The 20,339-nt window shown below is 51.0% G+C and overlaps 3 protein-coding genes across 3 annotated transcripts; 2 read left to right on the top strand and 1 right to left on the bottom strand.

Moving 5' to 3' along the window:
* Positions 1–4,172: 4,172 nt before the first annotated feature.
* LOC142468475 (histone H2A type 1) lies at positions 4,173–5,401 on the top strand. Its single transcript, XM_075575081.1, has one exon. It carries the CDS (start codon positions 4,191–4,193, stop codon positions 4,584–4,586), a length of 396 nt encoding a protein of 131 aa, XP_075431196.1. The 5' UTR covers positions 4,173–4,190; the 3' UTR covers positions 4,587–5,401.
* A 6,706-nt stretch (positions 5,402–12,107) lies between these two features.
* On the bottom strand, positions 12,108–12,600 carry LOC142468474 (histone H2B 1.1). Its single transcript, XM_075575080.1, has one exon. The coding sequence runs from the start codon at positions 12,541–12,543 to the stop codon at positions 12,163–12,165; it is 381 nt and encodes a 126-aa protein (XP_075431195.1). The 5' UTR covers positions 12,544–12,600; the 3' UTR covers positions 12,108–12,162.
* Positions 12,601–18,101: 5,501 nt separating this feature from the next.
* LOC142468473 (histone H2A type 1) lies at positions 18,102–19,338 on the top strand. Its single transcript, XM_075575079.1, has one exon. The coding sequence runs from the start codon at positions 18,120–18,122 to the stop codon at positions 18,513–18,515; it is 396 nt and encodes a 131-aa protein (XP_075431194.1). The 5' UTR covers positions 18,102–18,119; the 3' UTR covers positions 18,516–19,338.
* The last annotated feature ends 1,001 nt before the right edge of the window (positions 19,339–20,339 follow it).

Raw genomic sequence — 20,339 nt, 5'->3', positions numbered from 1 at the left:
TTGGCTTCCTTCCAGGATTGAGGAAAGTGCTGGAGCCGCATGCATGCATTGAAGATTTCTGTGAGGCATTCCATGGCTGCCGGCGGAAGCTTCTTGATGGCCAGGTTGGTAATTCCGTCACTTCCTGGTGCTTTGCCATTTGCCAGCTTTTCTGCAAGTTGCATTATCTCAGTCCTGGTGCATCCTTCAAGGGTTTCCGCTTCGGTCTCTGGTAGGTGCTCGGTAAGATGCCTGTTAACTCCTTGCTCAACTTCCCGTGCTATTTTGCTGGCTTGGTTAGGCCTAAAAGTTGTCTCCAGTGTGTCAGCGAGAACCTCTGCCTTGTCCTTGTTGCTACATGCCAGGTGGGTCTGGCCCTGGATCGGTGGATTAGGCTCCTTCTTCCCGGTCAGGCGTCGGGTCATTCTCCAAACAGAGTTGTCGGATTCCTTCAGCTTGGCTGCTGCGGCCTCCCACCTCTCCCCCCGGTGTTGGCTGATTTGCTGTCGCAGTAGTCTGGCAAGTGAGTTGTACTTTACCAGAAGGTCAGGTGTGCGGAACTTCTGCCACTGGCGTCGGGCCCTGTTTTTCTCAGCAATCGCTTGCTTGATCCCGCTCGGTAGGTCGTAGATGGAGCAGCGTTTGGGCATCTGTTTCGGGACGCTGTGCTCTATTGCATGTTGGACTGCGGTAGTAAAGGTGTTAACAGCATCATCAATGTCTCCGTTGGTGTCCAAGGGGCGGGGGTTTGTGATGTTGCTCAACTCTTCTTTGTACAGGCTCCAGTTCGCCCTGGTGAAGTTGTACCTGGGTGTTTGCTGGTGGGTTTCCATCTCGTCGCCAACAGTAATGGTAACTGGGTTGTGGTCTGAGGTCAGTTCCGCCAGGGTTTCCAACTGGACAGAATGTTTCACGTTCTTCAGTAAGACAATGTCCAGGACATCCGGTGTGTGGCTTGCAGTGCCTGGGTAGTGGGTGGGTTCTGTAGGGCCAGCCACTACAAAGTCACTCTCCTTTGAGTAAGCAAGAAGAGCTTGTCCTCTGGAGTTTGCTGTCCTTGAGTTCCAGCACCGGTGTTTGGCATTTAGGTCTCCCCCGATGATGGTTGGGACAGTGGAGTCCAGCAGAGCTTCCAAGTCTCCCAAATGTAGCTTCACCTTAGGGGGGCAGTAGGTGGCAATTAGTCGCAGTGGTCCTGTTGCAGTCTTTACCTGTACTCCAGTGGCTTCAATACTCCGGAGGGGTGGTAGTGCAATCTCATTATGGCTGACCCGTGTGTTAACAATCACAGCCGTCCCACCACCTCTGGCTCCTGTTGCCCGGTCGGTACGGTATACCCTGTGGTTCGCCAGGCTTAGTTTTTGGTTTCCTTGAAGGTGGGTCTCCGAGAGCAGAGCTGCGCATACATTCCTCGATTCCATCAGGTGAAGGAGTTCATCTGTCTTCTTGCTGATACCATTTGCATTCCACATCACGATGACAGAACTGCGTTTAGATGTTGCTGCCATGGTGGTTAGTTTCTGTGCTCCTGAGAAGGGCCGGGATGAGATTCGCTATCATTGTCACAATGGGGTGAATATCCATTCTCGCAATAGCGCTCGCTATTTTAAGGATGATCTCTAGCCAGTTTGTTGGGCTTGCGGTTCCGCCTGCGGGGTCCGGGTTGGCCGCCTCAACGGGGTTGGTGGATGGTGTCCTGAGAGTTTCCGCGTAGGTTTGTCCGTCTGGGTTTTGCATCCTCTGGGTGGATGCCGTGCCTAGGTCTGGGATCAGGTGTTCTGTGGTCCTCTGTCTCTCCGGCGCCAGGCGGGGAAGCTGGTATTGAGTAGTGGGTGTCTTCCTTGGTGCCTGCTCCATCAGGTGGGGTGTCCGCTTTTCCCGTTCCTCTTGCTTTGCTTTTGTGAGGTACGGGCAACCACGGTAGCTTGCCGGGTGTGGGCCTTTGCAGTTTGCACATGTCGCCGGCTCCTTCTTCCTATCTCGTGGGCATTCCTTGGAGTTGTGGTTCTCTCCACAACACACACAGCGTGGCTTCTGGTGGCAGAATGCAGAGGTATGCCCGAGCCGTTGGCAGTTGAAACACATGGTTGGGCCTTTTCTGCCCTTTGGCGCTTCTGTGGTTACCACACAGCTACAGAGCTTGGTAATCTTGGTAAGATCTGCAGGCTGGCTCTCCGGGGTTTCTGCCAGTGTGACAATAAACAAAGGGAACTTCTTGGTCTTGTCCACCGGGGATGTCAATTGGGCTACGCTCTTGACTGGAAGTCCATGTTCCGCGAGGTCGTGGGAAATATCCCCCACGGAGGCGTTTGCTGGTAAGCCGCGAATTACAAATTTCTGGGGCTTTAGGCGCGTCAGTGGGAAGGTGTAGTATTCTATGCCCTGCTTTGCAAAGCAGTCCGTTAAGCTCCGGTAGTCGTCCACAGTTGTGGTAGTGATCTTTGCGTGGTTCGCCCGTGGTTTAACTACAAACGGGGAAGTGCAGTGCTCGGTGAGGATGTCGACAAGGTCCTTGTGGGTCTTCATATTCCTAACCATTACTGGTGGTATGCGAATCTTTTTGGGTGGGAGTGCAGTCTCTTCATCGTTGCACCTGGGCCCTGAGCAGTCATCGGCATTAGCAAGTGGCTCGAAGCGGTTTGATGTTTTGATGCCTTGGTCTTCCTTGTGCTTCTGCATCTTTGTCTTTGCTACCGATGGAGGGGAAGAACCATTGGAGCTATCAGAGTTTGCTCGCCCTCTCTTCTTCACTAAAGTGTAGTCCATGTCTTCTGCAGCATCATGTATTGCAGTCTCCATAGGTGGCACATTTGCCTCTGCCATAGTAAGGCGCAGACCAGAGCCACGCACCCGCACGGCGGCGGGCACACGGCACAAATCAGAGCCACACGCACGGCGGCAAGCACACTGCACAAATCAGAGCCACGCACACGGCGGCGAGCACACGGCACAAGTCAGAGCCACGCACCCGCACGGCGGCGAGCACACAGCCCAAATCAGAGCCACGCACCCGCACGGCGGCGAGCACACGGCCCAAATCAGAGCCACACACACGCACGGCGGTGAGCACACGGCCCAAAGCACGCAATGCAGGGATCAAAAGCACACGGCGCAGGGGGGGGCACGGCACCAAGTTCAGGGGGGGCACAGCACAGAGCGCAGGGGGGGCACAGCACAGAGCGCAGGGGGGGCACAGCACAGAGCGCAGGGGGGGCACAGCACAGAGCGCAGGGGGGGCACAGCACAGAGCGCAGGGGGGGCACAGCACAGAGCGTAGGGGGGAGCAGAGAGCACAGGGGTGAGCACAGAGCACAGGGGGGCACAGCACAGAGCACAGGGGGGCACAGCACAGAGCGCAGGGGGGCACAGCACAGAGCGCAGGGGGGCACAGCAGAGCGCAGGGGGGCACAACAGAGCGCAGGGGGGCACAGCACAGAGCACAGGGGGCGCAGCACAGCGCACAGGGGGGGGCACAGAGCACTGGGGGGGGCACAGAGCACGGGGGGGGCACAGAGCACAGGGGGGGGCACTGCACTAGACAGGGGGGGGCACAGCACTAGGCAGGGGGGGGGGCAAGGCCGGGGGTCACAGCAAGTCGGAGCTCTGGGCTCAGTACTGCACACAGAACTCAGCATACAGTGCAATAAAGCTATAAAGCAAAGCGATGGGCAATGACCCACGTGGCAGCAGCAGCTCTCCCACACGTGGCAGCAGCGGCTCTCCCCCACGTGGCAGCGGCGGCTCTCCCCCACGTGGCAGCGGCGGCTCTCCAAACGGGCCAGTCAATACATCCCCGACTGAAACTCTGGAAAGTGGTGTCGGCGGCGGGCGCTGTGATGGGAAGTGACCCACTCGAGGAGTCATCAGCCTCTCTGGTCAGTTCAAAAGACTCAATCCAACTCAACTCGACTCGACCGACTCAATGTCAGACTCCTCCCCCAGCAGCTCTATTTATAGACATCCTATGCAAATGAGGAGATTCAGTCTTCTGTTTGTCTATTGGCTAAGAATATCATGTGATGATTGTGACCTCACCACATGTAATTCAACTAAGGTGATTGGTGGTTGCAGAATTCTGGAACTGATTGGCTGCTTTCAAAACTGTCCAATCACAGAGAAGTTTGACTGCTCCAGGAAGGTATAAATACAGGCACAGGGGGCGGGGTTTGTTATTTCTTTTTCTGTTAGAGCTGCAGTCAGATTGATAGAAGATGTCTGGAAGAGGTAAACAGGGCGGGAAAACTCGTGCTAAGGCAAAGACTCGCTCATCTCGGGCTGGCCTGCAGTTTCCAGTGGGCCGTGTGCACAGACTGCTCCGGAAGGGGAATTATGCTCAGCGTGTAGGAGCCGGAGCCCCGGTCTATTTGGCCGCAGTGTTGGAGTACCTGACCGCTGAAATCCTGGAGTTGGCTGGTAACGCCGCCCGGGATAATAAGAAGTCCCGCATCATCCCCCGGCACCTGCAGCTCGCTGTAAGGAACGATGAGGAGCTGAACAGGCTGCTCGGAGGGGTCACCATCGCCCAGGGGGGTGTCCTGCCCAACATCCAGGCCGTGCTGCTGCCCAAGAAAACCGAGAGCCACAAATCGGCCAAGAGCAGCAAGTGAGAACTGAACACCCGAGACCAGGAGCGGAGAATCCCAAATACCCAACAACACAAAGGCTCTTTTCAGAGCCACCCACAGTGTCGGGGAAGAGTTTAATTACATAATGTTTACTGCACTGATGTATGTACACTTCTACCTAAGTATCTGTATCAGTTTTAATTACTAATGTTGCAAGTTAATTTATGAAAGGTTCTGTACACTACAGATTAATGTACATGTATCTCAATATGTCAGTGCTGTAATTAGACAAAGTAGTAATTATTTAAGTAACTGCAGATATTAAACACGAGGGAATAGAAGTAATAGCATTACAATAATAAATGTTTTATACCATAGTCTCTTGAACATTTCTTGATGATCCTTTTAAGGAACATTTAATAGCCATACAATTGATGACCTGATTGAAGCATTTATGTGGTTAGAGCCATAATTCTAAAAAAAAGAATACCAAATACCAACAAAGGCTTTTCAGAGCCACCCACAGTATCGAGGAAGAGTTAATTACATGATGTTTACTGCACTGATATACACTTCTACCTAAATAACTCCGTTTTAATTACTAATGATGCCAGTTAATTTATTAAAGATTGTATACATTACAGGTTAATGTAAATGTTGTAATTAGGAAAAGCAGTGATGATTTAGCAGTAACTGCAGATATTAAACGCGGAGGAATAGAAGTAATCGCTTGTAACCCGATATTTCCTTTCACTAATTACAAAATCCCAACATGTGAAAGAAAAAAATCAATGTTTCATACCAAAGTCACTTGAACATTTCATTTGGGGTTGATCTTTCTTACCGACTTTATCCTTTTCAGGAACATTTTAATAGCCACAGAATTGATGGCCTGATTGTGAAGCATTTATTTTGTTAGCCATAATTCTAAAAAAAAAAAAAAAAAAAAAAAGGAAAATGTCCCTATATAAATTAAAGCAACGTTGTGAAGTGTAGCATGGATAATGCATAGTATAATAGAAAGTACATTTTTCCGTTTTACATAAAGGCGCCAAAGTTTTCAAAATTCAAATAAAAACATGTTATCACAATATACCACACGGTGGCGCTGTTGGGTTAGAAATCGGTATCTGCATTGCTTTCAGTGTAAGTTCCAAGACCTGTATTTAAATAGGACACAAGTCAGCAAGGCACGAAGCTGTTATGTATATTTATATTTATGCCAGAGCAATAAAACAAATTCGGTTCATTCAGCTGACTTTGTTTAGATTGCTCTCAAGAATGCAAAAACAAAAGGGATAAATTTAATTTTGTTCGAAAATAGTATAAAGATAATACAGTATAAAAAGTGCGTGCCAAGCACGCGCATATTAAGTGAAACTTTTTTGTCTTTCGTCACAGAAATTGTATTTGTGATGATTTTTTTAATTAAGTCAAAACAATTTCCGTGCCAAAACGCAATGACGTTTGACTTCGAACGCGTGATTTAGCTATTTGCACTTCTATATTTATAGTAACTGTGAATTACTTGTGTGTTTCTCTCTGTGTGTGGTATTCTCCATGTGCTGGTGCCTTCTGCACAGGCGCAACGAGCCAGCCCCCCCTCTCTCCTCCCCCCCCAGCGGAGCTGCTGACACGGAGGGGGGTCTGTCGGAGTCCCCCGGCCCAGAGCAGCCCCCACTCTCTCCCCCCCCCGGCAGACACGGAGGGGGTCTGCCCGAAGCAGCCGCCACTCTTTCTCCCCCTCGGCGGAGGTACGGAGACACGCGCGGAGGAGGTTATAAGTCCCCTGGCCCCGGTGCAGCCTCCACTCCCCCCCTCCCCCCTCGGAGAGAGGTGTGTGTTCCTCCTCTCAGATGACTGCTGGTGTTGGAAGCTGATGTTGCTGATTGCCTCTTCTGCTAGCAGTGACATCACTTCCGTCACTTGTGACTTACGTCTCCATTAACTCCGTTTACTGCCAGGGAATTTTGCTCATGTGGTAGGTGTGCCCAAAGAAGTTCCACTTCAAAAAAAAGTGTTTAATGTTAATTACTACACCTGGCTTCAAAATAAACCTGTTATGTGTTTATTTTCCTGAATAAACCCTAACATAATAATAGGGTAAAAATGGAGGAGTGGTCTTTTGTATAATAGAACAAGCTGAGTTCCCCTAACTGAATCAAGCCCTTGGCCAAAGCACTGAGGCTCATCCATTCCTGAGTAAAAACATATTTTCTTCTTATGGTAACAATAGTAACAATAGTATTCTTGGTGCATAAACAACATTTGACAAGTCTGGTGTGACACAAACAAGTGAATTTATTTTAACTGGAGTAACAGCAATATGCAGAAATACGACACGTCCCACAGATCTGTGGAATATTTATATTTTAAAATTTACCAGCCTTATACATAAACATGGAAATAGTGTGCTTACAAGTTGAAAATGTAAAATTTTCTGTTTAAATTGAAACTGACGTAACATTTTAAACTTAATTGTAAGGTTGGTTATGGAGATGTGTGAAAATGTTTTCTAGAAATAGATATTTTCATTTGGTGTAAAAATATGAATATCTTTTTCTAATGTGGATTAGTATTTATTAAGAAATTGATCATATAAATGAAGAAACATTAAAAGGCCATATGTAGAGAATTTATGGGTTTTCATTCTAGATAGCACAGAGACCTCGCTCTACCAAAGAGATTAATATAGAGGTCTGAAGAGAGGAACACACATTGAAAGAACTCCTATAGATGGTGCACACCACTATGTTTGCAGTATACCATGAAATAATGGGTAATCAATCAAATATTTTATTAATTTTTTATTAATCAATAAAAACTTTTATTCAATCAATACACAATGTACTTTTAAAATAAAGTATTGACACTCACGGTCATTATTATCAATACATATATTCTGAATGTTAACACTGTCACGGGAGAGCACGACTGTTCTACAGGATCAAGCACCAGGCAGGACACCAAAGTCAAATAAAAGTATATTTATTCTGGCGAGCAGGGCCGCCAACAGAAATCATGGGGCCCAGGACAAATGAAAGGAGCAGCCCCCCTCTCTCCCCCGAGCCCATAGCGCACCTACCACGAAAAAATATTTTTTAGCGCGTAACTTTTACTTAACTGTTTTGTTATTGTAATACGGGAAAAAAATTACAATGCAATCTGTTTATTTTTATATTTTCAACAAAAGACAAGTGGATGACTGTCAGGGTGGGTGGGTGACTTCACCGAGTGACTGGGTGAGTGACTGCCAGGGTGGGTTGGTTGGTGACTGCCGGGTGGGTGTGTGAGTTGGGTGGGTGACTGCCTGAGTGGGTGGATGACTGACTGCCAGGGTGGGTGGCTGCCTGAGTGGGTGAGTGCCAGGGTGGGTGACTGCATGGGTCGGTGGGTGGGTGACTGACCTTGACCGGGTGGATGCTGCTTCCTTCTTCCTTGCCCGCCAGACGCTTCCCCCCCTGCCTCCGATTTCCCCACAGCTGCTGCCCGGGTGGGAGGTAGGCTCGGGGGGAGGGGGAAGAGGGCTAATTCCGCGGCTGCTGCCCGGTGCAGGAGGCACACGCGGGGGAATCTGGGTTGGCGCTCGCGGGCTTGCAACGGCGCTTCCCCTCCGTCCCACGTTGGGAGCGGGCCCTCTACATCGCCTTACCGGTTTGCTTTCCGCTTTTGTGTTCGCACGAGTGGGACACCGCTCAGGTGTTTATTGCAGCTGGGTTGAGCTGACAAACATGTTACAATCCCACGGCAAGCCCCCGCTATTGTGTCTGAGGGGCTGTTTCACGTGGTTTTGAGCCACGTGTTCAGATGCTTTTATTTGTGATTGATTCTGCTTGAGAGTTACATTTTAAGATATTAACTCTTTCTATTCTACCGGCTTGTCTGGTGTATGATCCGTCATAACAACGCATTGCTGCAAAAAGCAAATTCCTATAGATCAGGCCTGCACAACACGCGGCCCGCCGGCACTCACTGTGCGGCCCGCGGCGGCGGCTTTCCCCCTCCTCCCCCGAGTCCGCTCTCCCTCCCCCGAGTCCGCTCTCCCTCCCCCGAGTCCGCTCTCCCTCCCCCGAGTCCACTCTCTCCCCGAGCCAAGCCCGCTCTCAAGACTGCACGCTCTAGCAGTGCGGCACTTCCGGTGCCCGCTGCTTGCGAGCGCGCGCAGTCCTGCCTCCTCTCTGCCGTGATCTGAGTTGCAGGGGGGTGAGGGGAGGTGCAGGGGGTAATGTGAGGTAAGGAGGTGCAGGGGGATAGGTGATGTGCAGGGGAAGGTGATATGCAGGAGGGGTGGGTGATGTGCAGGGGGTGATGTGCAGGGGGTGATGTGCAGGGGGTGATGTGCAGGGAGGGGGGGTGGTGATGTGCAGGGAGGGGGGGTGGTGATGTGCAGGGAGGGGGGTGGTGATGTGCAGGGAGGGGGGTGTTGATGTGCAGGGAGGGGGGTGTTGATGTGCAGGGAGGGGGGGTGTTGATGTGCAGGGAGGGGGGGTGTTGATGTGCAGGGGGGGTGTTGATGTGCAGGGGGGGTGTTGATGTGCAGGGGGGGTGGGTGATGTGCAGGGGGGGTGGGTGATGTGCAGGGGGGGTGGGTGATGTGCAGGGAGGGTGGTGATGTGCAGGGAGGGAGGGTGGTGATGTGCAGGGAGGGTGGTGATGTGCAGGGAGGGAGGGTGGTGATGTGCAGGGAGGGGGGGGTGATGTGCAGGGGGGGTGGGTGATGTGCATGGGGGGTGGTGATGTGCAGGGGGGGTGGTGATGTGCAGGGGGGGTGGTGATGTGCAGGGGGGGTGGTGATGTGCAGGGGGTGGGTGATGTGCAGGGGGTGGGTGATGTGCAGGGGGTGGGTGATGTGCAGGGGGGTGGGTGATGTGCAGGGGGGTGGTGATGTGCAGGGGGGTGGTGATGTGCAGGGGGGTGGGTGATGTGCAGGGGGGGTGGGTGATGTGCAAGGGGGGTGGGTGATGTGCAGGGGGGGGGGTGATGTGCAGGGGGGGTGGGTGATGTGCAGGGGGGTGGGTGATGTGCAGGGGGGGTGGGTGATGTGCAGGGGGGGTGGGTGATGTGCAGGGGGGTGGGTGATGTGCAAGGGGGGGTGGGTGATGTGCAGGGGGGGTGGGTGATGTGCAGGGGGGGGTGATGTGCAGGGGGGGTGGATGATGTGCAGGGGGGGGTGATGTGCAGGGGGGGTGGGTGATGTGCAGGGGGGTGGGTGATGTGCAGGGGGTGGGTGATGTGCAGGGGGGTGGGTGATGTGCAGGGGGGGTGGGTGATGTGCAGGGGGGTGGGTGATGTGCAGGGGGGGTGGGTGATGTGCAGGGGGGGTGGGTGATGTGCAGGGGGGGGGTGATGTGCAGGGGGGTGGGTGATGTGCAGGGGGGTGGGTGATGTGCAGGGGGGTGGGTGATGTGCAGGGGGTGGGTGATGTGCAGGGGGGGTGGGTGATGTGCAGGGGGGTGGGTGATGTGCAGGGGGGGTGGGTGATGTGCAGGGGGGGTGATGTGCAGGGGGGGTGATGTGCAGGGGGGGGTGATGTGCAGGGGGGGTGATGTGCAGGGGGGGGGTGATGTGCAGGGGGGGCGTGATGTGCAGGGGGGGCGTGATGTGCAGGGGGGGCGTGATGTGCAGGGGTGCGTGATGTGCAGGGGGGCGTGATGTGCAGGGGGGCGTGATGTGCAGGGGGGCGTGATGTGCAGGGGGGGCGTGATGTGCAGGGGGGGCGTGATGTGCAGGGGGGTGAGGTGCAGGGGGGTGAGGTGCAGCGGGGTGAGGTGCAGCGGGGTGAGGTGCAGGGGGGTGAGGTGAGGTGCAGGGGGTGATGTGAGGTGCAGGGGGTGAGGTGCAGGGGGTGAGGTGCAGGGGGGGTGGAATGTGTGTGGTCTGCGGGGGGTGTTGTGTGTGATGTGGAGGGGGGTATTGTGTGTGATGTGGAGGGGGGTATTGTGTGTGATGTGGAGGGTGAGTATTGTGTGTGATGTGGAGGGTGAGTATTGTTTGTGATGTGGAGGGTGAGTATTGTGTATGGGTGTGGGGAAGTGATGGGGGTGTGAGAAATGGAGTCACAAACGTTGATGATGAGGGGTGCAGAGGGAGATATATTAAGATGATGATGAGGAGTGCTGGGGGAGATATGAGGATGAAGATGAGGGGTGCTGGGTGGGATATGAGGATGAGGGTTGCTGGGGCCGATATGAGGATGATGAGGGGTGCTGGAGATATGAGGATGATGATTTTACCCGTGCAGCCCGAATCTGTATTCCTTGGAGCAGTTCGGCCCTTCTCACTTGACAAGTTGTGCAGGCCTGCTATAGATAGTGCTTAAAGTCACTGCTTTTCTACACACATACTTCGCCACATTGTGTAGTTTGTGTCAAAAGTTGATACTCCAACACCGCAGGTTTTACACTTTCATGCCAATTAACTGCTGATTAAATACAGTATTTCAAATACACCGTCTAAACTCCTGTAATACTGACATAAATGTCATAAAAGTGATACACTGACATTAGGACTAACACGTTCAGGCCAAATGTTATTTGCAATTAAAAATAACGTTTTCTGCTAAATGGCATTATATGACTGATTTAAGCATCTGATAGCATTGATCAGCCCATACCATCATTCTCCAACTAGTGCTGCATTAATCATACAGGAACAAAGTATGCAAAACAATGCTCAGAGCAGCCACTGCCCAGGGAGACAGGTGAAGGTGTTAGTATGTTTTTTGTTTTTAGATAATTACAGACACTTTATGCTTTTTTTTATTTAATCAAAATTCGTATAATTTAAAATTTACTCACAGTACTCACCATCACCATATACACTACCTGGACCATTTACTTTATATAGATATTAAGACATCCAAACGGACGTTTATATGACTATATACATATATGCACACCTTTATATGCACATTAACTATGCTCATATCAAACGAATGTGTGCAAACCTATTGTATTGGCTGAATGTTAACTTATCATAAACTGTAATAGAACATGCCCGTGACCAAATGTATTATATAGCATGCGGGTGTTAAGGGCATCATTTCACTCACCATTCCCCTGAGATACGTGTACATATAATCTGTATTTCAGTGAGGCTCAAAAAAGGCGAGTTTGGGATAAATATGAAATCTCGCGCTGACTCGGAGCACGAATTCAATTTCTAACGCGGCAGCGCCACCCTGTGGTGTTTGTGTGAACTGCCGATTAATTGAAGGGTTCTTACCGTCTCTGCGGGTCTCCCGCCTCCTGAGTAACCGAGTAACAAATCCCAATTTTCAGGAAACAAAATATAACACAGGTGGTTGGATAGTAAGCTCTAAAATGCTGAACAGATATCACAATAGTCATTGCACAAATGTACAGAAACTATTACGATGTTTTATACTGCAAACCTAACCCAAATAACTCCTTAAACTGTCTGAGCAAGTTATTCTGTGTAACAGATTGAATTAAAAAAAAAAGTGCAATATAACCTTATGGCAGAACAAAACAATCATTACATGTGATAGACTTTTTAGCCTGAACAGAGTAAATATGAGCATTATAGCTTTCATGTGGATAATGTGGGTGGCTCTTAAAAGAGCCTTTGTGTTTGTGGGTCGGTTATCAGATCAGGGTTACTTGGCGCTGGTGTACTTGGTGACAGCCTTGGTGCCCTCGGACACTGCGTGCTTGGCCAGCTCTCCCGGTAACAGCAGGCGCACAGCGGTCTGGATCTCCCGGGAAGTGATGGTTGAGCGCTTGTTGTAATGAGCCAGGCGAGACGCTTCCCCTGCGATACGCTCGAAGATATCATTCACAAAGGAGTTCATGATGCCCATGGCCTTGGAGGAGATGCCGGTGTCAGGGTGAACCTGCTTCAGCACCTTGTACACGTAGATGGCATAACTTTCCTTCCTGCTCTTCCTACGCTTCTTCCCATCTTTCTTCTGAGTCTTGGTCACGGCTTTCTTAGAGCCCTTCTTGGCAGCTGGCGCAGACTTGGCTGGTTCAGGCATATTGAGCGATGCTTCCTCTTCCACCTGCAGAGAAACAATGTCAGACTCACTGACCGTTCTGTTCTGACTGACAGATTAAATCTGTCAGTGGTGATATTGGATACCGAGGCTTGAGCCTCATTACTCCAAGTTCTCTTGTTGAGTGTATTGTCGCACTCTTTAGGAAGCTTCTTGATCTGTGTTACTTGCCACAGTTGAGTTGGTTTCACAGGTTCAGCGCTGTGATGGGTCGTGGGTAGCGGTCAAATGGGTTTGCAGAGATCGCAGCAAGCTTCTTGATCAGCGGGTTTGAGTTCTGGTCCAGTTCCTTGTAGAATTTCTTGTTGAGCTTCTTTAGATGTTCATCTAACATCTCGATACCCAGTTCCCTATGAAGGTCTGCTATTCTTGTAGGAAGTGGAGCGTTGGACGCAATCCGCAGCGCCTTGTTCTGTAATTTTTGGAGAGATGATCTTTGATGTTGGTGGCAACCACTCCACACCGGGGAGGCGTATGTCATTGTGGGTCTAATGATCGCCTTGATCACATTGACTTTGCTCTTGATGGGCATGGTCCTTGTCTTCAGCAGAGGGTACAGTGCTGCCAGCTTGGTTGTTGCCTTCTGTTGAATCTTCTCAATGTGGTTTCTCCAGCTTAGTTTGCTATCTAGGATTACACCTAGGTAAGAGCTGTTTGGCTCCCATTTGACAGCCTCTCCGTTGAGGGTGATTGGCGGGTGTGCCTTGATCCTCTTTTTGGTAAACAGTGTAGCTGTAGTCTTGCTGGAGTTCAGTCCTACTTGCCAGTCGCTGTACCATGTTGATAGCATGTCTAGTGCTTTCTGGATGTTCTTAGCTAATTCTTTCTCTCTGAAGGACTGGGAGATGACTGCCACATCGTCTGCGTAGAGTGCCAGTTGAGTCTTGTGGAGGTCTGTGGGGATGTCATTCATGAAGAGGTTGAAAAGGAAAGGTCCCAGGACTGATCCCTGTGGCACGCCAGCGCGGATGGGGCGTGTTGTTGAGAGCTCTTCCCGCACAGCCACGTGGAATGTGCGCTCCCGCAAGTAGCTTGCAGTCAGCTTAATCAGGTAGTTTGGGAATTTCAGGTTGATCATTTTGTGCAGTAGTCCTTCATGCCAAACTCTGTCAAATGCTTTGGCCACGTCCAAGAAGACAACTCCAGTTGATTTGTGGATGTTGAATCCATGGCTTATTATGTCAACGACTCGCAGCAGCTGATGGTTGGTTGAGTGGTCCTTCCGGAATCCAAATTGCTCCTTTAGTAGAATGTTTTTACCAGAGGCAAAGTGGCGGAGGCGCGTAAGAATAACTTTCTCCAGGAGTTTCGACAGTCCAGAGAGCAGGCTTATCGGACGGTAGTTTGCAGGATCCCTCCGTGGTTTTCCAGGCTTTGGAAATACAATGACCTTGGCTTCCTTCCAGGATTGAGGAAAGTGCTGGAGCCGCATGCATGCATTGAAGATTTCTGTGAGGCATTCCATGGCTGCCGGCGGAAGCTTCTTGATGGCCAGGTTGGTAATTCCGTCACTTCCTGGTGCTTTGCCATTTGCCAGCTTTTCTGCAAGTTGCATTATCTCAGTCCTGGTGCATCCTTCAAGGGTTTCCGCTTCGGTCTCTGGTAGGTGCTCGGTAAGATGCCTGTTAACTCCTTGCTCAACTTCCCGTGCTATTTTGCTGGCTTGGTTAGGCCTAAAAGTTGTCTCCAGTGTGTCAGCGAGAACCTCTGCCTTGTCCTTGTTGCTACATGCCAGGTGGGTCTGGCCCTGGATCGGTGGATTAGGCTCCTTCTTCCCGGTCAGGCGTCGGGTCATTCTCCAAACAGAGTTGTCGGATTCCTTCAGCTTGGCTGCTGCGGCCTCCCACCTCTCCCCCCGGTGTTGGCTGATTTGCTGTCGCAGTAGTCTGGCAAGTGAGTTGTACTTTACCAGAAGGTCAGGTGTGCGGAACTTCTGCCACTGGCGTCGGGCCCTGTTTTTCTCAGCAATCGCTTGCTTGATCCCGCTCGGTAGGTCGTAGATGGAGCAGCGTTTGGGCATCTGTTTCGGGACGCTGTGCTCTATTGCATGTTGGACTGCGGTAGTAAAGGTGTTAACAGCATCATCAATGTCTCCGTTGGTGTCCAAGGGGCGGGGGTTTGTGATGTTGCTCAACTCTTCTTTGTACAGGCTCCAGTTCGCCCTGGTGAAGTTGTACCTGGGTGTTTGCTGGTGGGTTTCCATCTCGTCGCCAACAGTAATGGTAACTGGGTTGTGGTCTGAGGTCAGTTCCGCCAGGGTTTCCAACTGGACAGAATGTTTCACGTTCTTCAGTAAGACAATGTCCAGGACATCCGGTGTGTGGCTTGCAGTGCCTGGGTAGTGGGTGGGTTCTGTAGGGCCAGCCACTACAAAGTCACTCTCCTTTGAGTAAGCAAGAAGAGCTTGTCCTCTGGAGTTTGCTGTCCTTGAGTTCCAGCACCGGTGTTTGGCATTTAGGTCTCCCCCGATGATGGTTGGGACAGTGGAGTCCAGCAGAGCTTCCAAGTCTCCCAAATGTAGCTTCACCTTAGGGGGGCAGTAGGTGGCAATTAGTCGCAGTGGTCCTGTTGCAGTCTTTACCTGTACTCCAGTGGCTTCAATACTCCGGAGGGGTGGTAGTGCAATCTCATTATGGCTGACCCGTGTGTTAACAATCACAGCCGTCCCACCACCTCTGGCTCCTGTTGCCCGGTCGGTACGGTATACCCTGTGGTTCGCCAGGCTTAGTTTTTGGTTTCCTTGAAGGTGGGTCTCCGAGAGCAGAGCTGCGCATACATTCCTCGATTCCATCAGGTGAAGGAGTTCATCTGTCTTCTTGCTGATACCATTTGCATTCCACATCACGATGACAGAACTGCGTTTAGATGTTGCTGCCATGGTGGTTAGTTTCTGTGCTCCTGAGAAGGGCCGGGATGAGATTCGCTATCATTGTCACAATGGGGTGAATATCCATTCTCGCAATAGCGCTCGCTATTTTAAGGATGATCTCTAGCCAGTTTGTTGGGCTTGCGGTTCCGCCTGCGGGGTCCGGGTTGGCCGCCTCAACGGGGTTGGTGGATGGTGTCCTGAGAGTTTCCGCGTAGGTTTGTCCGTCTGGGTTTTGCATCCTCTGGGTGGATGCCGTGCCTAGGTCTGGGATCAGGTGTTCTGTGGTCCTCTGTCTCTCCGGCGCCAGGCGGGGAAGCTGGTATTGAGTAGTGGGTGTCTTCCTTGGTGCCTGCTCCATCAGGTGGGGTGTCCGCTTTTCCCGTTCCTCTTGCTTTGCTTTTGTGAGGTACGGGCAACCACGGTAGCTTGCCGGGTGTGGGCCTTTGCAGTTTGCACATGTCGCCGGCTCCTTCTTCCTATCTCGTGGGCATTCCTTGGAGTTGTGGTTCTCTCCACAACACACACAGCGTGGCTTCTGGTGGCAGAATGCAGAGGTATGCCCGAGCCGTTGGCAGTTGAAACACATGGTTGGGCCTTTTCTGCCCTTTGGCGCTTCTGTGGTTACCACACAGCTACAGAGCTTGGTAATCTTGGTAAGATCTGCAGGCTGGCTCTCCGGGGTTTCTGCCAGTGTGACAATAAACAAAGGGAACTTCTTGGTCTTGTCCACCGGGGATGTCAATTGGGCTACGCTCTTGACTGGAAGTCCATGTTCCGCGAGGTCGTGGGAAATATCCCCCACGGAGGCGTTTGCTGGTAAGCCGCGAATTACAAATTTCTGGGGCTTTAGGCGCGTCAGTGGGAAGGTGTAGTATTCTATGCCCTGCTTTGCAAAGCAGTCCGTTAAGCTCCGGTAGTCGTCCACAGTTGTGGTAGTGATCTTTGCGTGGTTCGCCCGTGGTTTAACTACAAACGGGGAAGTGCAGTGCTCGGTGAGGATGTCGACAAGGTCCTTGTGGGTCTTCATATTCCTAACCATTACTGGTGGTATGCGAATCTTTTTGGGTGGGAGTGCAGTCTCTTCATCGTTGCACCTGGGCCCTGAGCAGTCATCGGCATTAGCAAGTGGCTCGAAGCGGTTTGATGTTTTGATGCCTTGGTCTTCCTTGTGCTTCTGCATCTTTGTCTTTGCTACCGATGGAGGGGAAGAACCATTGGAGCTATCAGAGTTTGCTCGCCCTCTCTTCTTCACTAAAGTGTAGTCCATGTCTTCTGCAGCATCATGTATTGCAGTCTCCATAGGTGGCACATTTGCCTCTGCCATAGTAAGGCGCAGACCAGAGCCACGCACCCGCACGGCGGCGGGCACACGGCACAAATCAGAGCCACACGCACGGCGGCAAGCACACTGCACAAATCAGAGCCACGCACACGGCGGCGAGCACACGGCACAAGTCAGAGCCACGCACCCGCACGGCGGCGAGCACACAGCCCAAATCAGAGCCACGCACCCGCACGGCGGCGAGCACACGGCCCAAATCAGAGCCACACACACGCACGGCGGTGAGCACACGGCCCAAAGCACGCAATGCAGGGATCAAAAGCACACGGCGCAGGGGGGGGCACGGCACCAAGTTCAGGGGGGGCACAGCACAGAGCGCAGGGGGGGCACAGCACAGAGCGCAGGGGGGGCACAGCACAGAGCGCAGGGGGGGCACAGCACAGAGCGCAGGGGGGGCACAGCACAGAGCGTAGGGGGGAGCAGAGAGCACAGGGGTGAGCACAGAGCACAGGGGGGCACAGCACAGAGCACAGGGGGGCACAGCACAGAGCGCAGGGGGGCACAGCACAGAGCGCAGGGGGGCACAGCAGAGCGCAGGGGGGCACAACAGAGCGCAGGGGGGCACAGCACAGAGCACAGGGGGCGCAGCACAGCGCACAGGGGGGGGCACAGAGCACTGGGGGGGGCACAGAGCACGGGGGGGGCACAGAGCACAGGGGGGGGCACTGCACTAGACAGGGGGGGGCACAGCACTAGGCAGGGGGGGGGGCAAGGCCGGGGGTCACAGCAAGTCGGAGCTCTGGGCTCAGTACTGCACACAGAACTCAGCATACAGTGCAATAAAGCTATAAAGCAAAGCGATGGGCAATGACCCACGTGGCAGCAGCAGCTCTCCCACACGTGGCAGCAGCGGCTCTCCCCCACGTGGCAGCGGCGGCTCTCCCCCACGTGGCAGCGGCGGCTCTCCAAACGGGCCAGTCAATACATCCCCGACTGAAACTCTGGAAAGTGGTGTCGGCGGCGGGCGCTGTGATGGGAAGTGACCCACTCGAGGAGTCATCAGCCTCTCTGGTCAGTTCAAAAGACTCAATCCAACTCAACTCGACTCGACCGACTCAATGTCAGACTCCTCCCCCAGCAGCTCTATTTATAGACATCCTATGCAAATGAGGAGATTCAGTCTTCTGTTTGTCTATTGGCTAAGAATATCATGTGATGATTGTGACCTCACCACATGTAATTCAACTAAGGTGATTGGTGGTTGCAGAATTCTGGAACTGATTGGCTGCTTTCAAAACTGTCCAATCACAGAGAAGTTTGACTGCTCCAGGAAGGTATAAATACAGGCACAGGGGGCGGGGTTTGTTATTTCTTTTTCTGTTAGAGCTGCAGTCAGATTGATAGAAGATGTCTGGAAGAGGTAAACAGGGCGGGAAAACTCGTGCTAAGGCAAAGACTCGCTCATCTCGGGCTGGCCTGCAGTTTCCAGTGGGCCGTGTGCACAGACTGCTCCGGAAGGGGAATTATGCTCAGCGTGTAGGAGCCGGAGCCCCGGTCTATTTGGCCGCAGTGTTGGAGTACCTGACCGCTGAAATCCTGGAGTTGGCTGGTAACGCCGCCCGGGATAATAAGAAGTCCCGCATCATCCCCCGGCACCTGCAGCTCGCTGTAAGGAACGATGAGGAGCTGAACAGGCTGCTCGGAGGGGTCACCATCGCCCAGGGGGGTGTCCTGCCCAACATCCAGGCCGTGCTGCTGCCCAAGAAAACCGAGAGCCACAAATCGGCCAAGAGCAGCAAGTGAGAACTGAACACCCGAGACCAGGAGCGGAGAATCCCAAATACCCAACAACACAAAGGCTCTTTTCAGAGCCACCCACAGTGTCGGGGAAGAGTTTAATTACATAATGTTTACTGCACTGATGTATGTACACTTCTACCTAAGTATCTGTATCAGTTTTAATTACTAATGTTGCAAGTTAATTTATGAAAGGTTCTGTACACTACAGATTAATGTACATGTATCTCAATATGTCAGTGCTGTAATTAGACAAAGTAGTAATTATTTAAGTAACTGCAGATATTAAACACGAGGGAATAGAAGTAATAGCATTACAATAATAAATGTTTTATACCATAGTCTCTTGAACATTTCTTGATGATCCTTTTAAGGAACATTTAATAGCCATACAATTGATGACCTGATTGAAGCATTTATGTGGTTAGAGCCATAATTCTAAAAAAAAGAATACCAAATACCAACAAAGGCTTTTCAGAGCCACCCACAGTATCGAGGAAGAGTTAATTACATGATGTTTACTGCACTGATATACACTTCTACCTAAATAACTCCGTTTTAATTACTAATGATGCCAGTTAATTTATTAAAGATTGTATACATTACAGGTTAATGTAAATGTTGTAATTAGGAAAAGCAGTGATGATTTAGCAGTAACTGCAGATATTAAACGCGGAGGAATAGAAGTAATCGCTTGTAACCCGATATTTCCTTTCACTAATTACAAAATCCCAACATGTGAAAGAAAAAAATCAATGTTTCATACCAAAGTCACTTGAACATTTCATTTGGGGTTGATCTTTCTTACCGACTTTATCCTTTTCAGGAACATTTTAATAGCCACAGAATTGATGGCCTGATTGTGAAGCATTTATTTTGTTAGCCATAATTCTAAAAAAAAAAAAAAAAAAAAAAAAAGGAAAATGTCCCTATATAAATTAAAGCAACGTTGTGAAGTGTAGCATGGATAATGCATAGTATAATAGAAAGTACATTTTTCCGTTTTACATAAAGGCGCCAAAGTTTTCAAAATTCAAATAAAAACATGTTATCACAATATACCACACGGTGGCGCTGTTGGGTTAGAAATCGGTATCTGCATTGCTTTCAGTGTAAGTTCCAAGACCTGTATTTAAATAGGACACAAGTCAGCAAGGCACGAAGCTGTTATGTATATTTATATTTATGCCAGAGCAATAAAACAAATTCGGTTCATTCAGCTGACTTTGTTTAGATTGCTCTCAAGAATGCAAAAACAAAAGGGATAAATTTAATTTTGTTCGAAAATAGTATAAAGATAATACAGTATAAAAAGTGCGTGCCAAGCACGCGCATATTAAGTGAAACTTTTTTGTCTTTCGTCACAGAAATTGTATTTGTGATGATTTTTTTAATTAAGTCAAAACAATTTCCGTGCCAAAACGCAATGACGTTTGACTTCGAACGCGTGATTTAGCTATTTGCACTTCTATATTTATAGTAACTGTGAATTACTTGTGTGTTTCTCTCTGTGTGTGGTATTCTCCATGTGCTGGTGCCTTCTGCACAGGCGCAACGAGCCAGCCCCCCCTCTCTCCTCCCCCCCCAGCGGAGCTGCTGACACGGAGGGGGGTCTGTCGGAGTCCCCCGGCCCAGAGCAGCCCCCACTCTCTCCCCCCCCCGGCAGACACGGAGGGGGTCTGCCCGAAGCAGCCGCCACTCTTTCTCCCCCTCGGCGGAGGTACGGAGACACGCGCGGAGGAGGTTATAAGTCCCCTGGCCCCGGTGCAGCCTCCACTCCCCCCCTCCCCCCTCGGAGAGAGGTGTGTGTTCCTCCTCTCAGATGACTGC

This window comes from Ascaphus truei, chromosome 17, assembly GCF_040206685.1.
Source record: "Ascaphus truei isolate aAscTru1 chromosome 17, aAscTru1.hap1, whole genome shotgun sequence".
In the NCBI taxonomy this organism is placed as follows: Eukaryota; Metazoa; Chordata; class Amphibia; order Anura; family Ascaphidae; genus Ascaphus; species Ascaphus truei.
Note: the sequence above shows the minus strand (reverse complement) of the source record. Positions and strands in the feature narration are given on the sequence as shown.

Coding starts and splice junctions, on each gene's coding strand:
- LOC142468474 (XM_075575080.1), bottom strand. CDS start 12,543: ATGCCTGAACCAGCCAAGTCTGCGCCAGCTGCCAAGAAGGGCTCTAAG.
- LOC142468475 (XM_075575081.1), top strand. CDS start 4,191: ATGTCTGGAAGAGGTAAACAGGGCGGGAAAACTCGTGCTAAGGCAAAG.
- LOC142468473 (XM_075575079.1), top strand. CDS start 18,120: ATGTCTGGAAGAGGTAAACAGGGCGGGAAAACTCGTGCTAAGGCAAAG.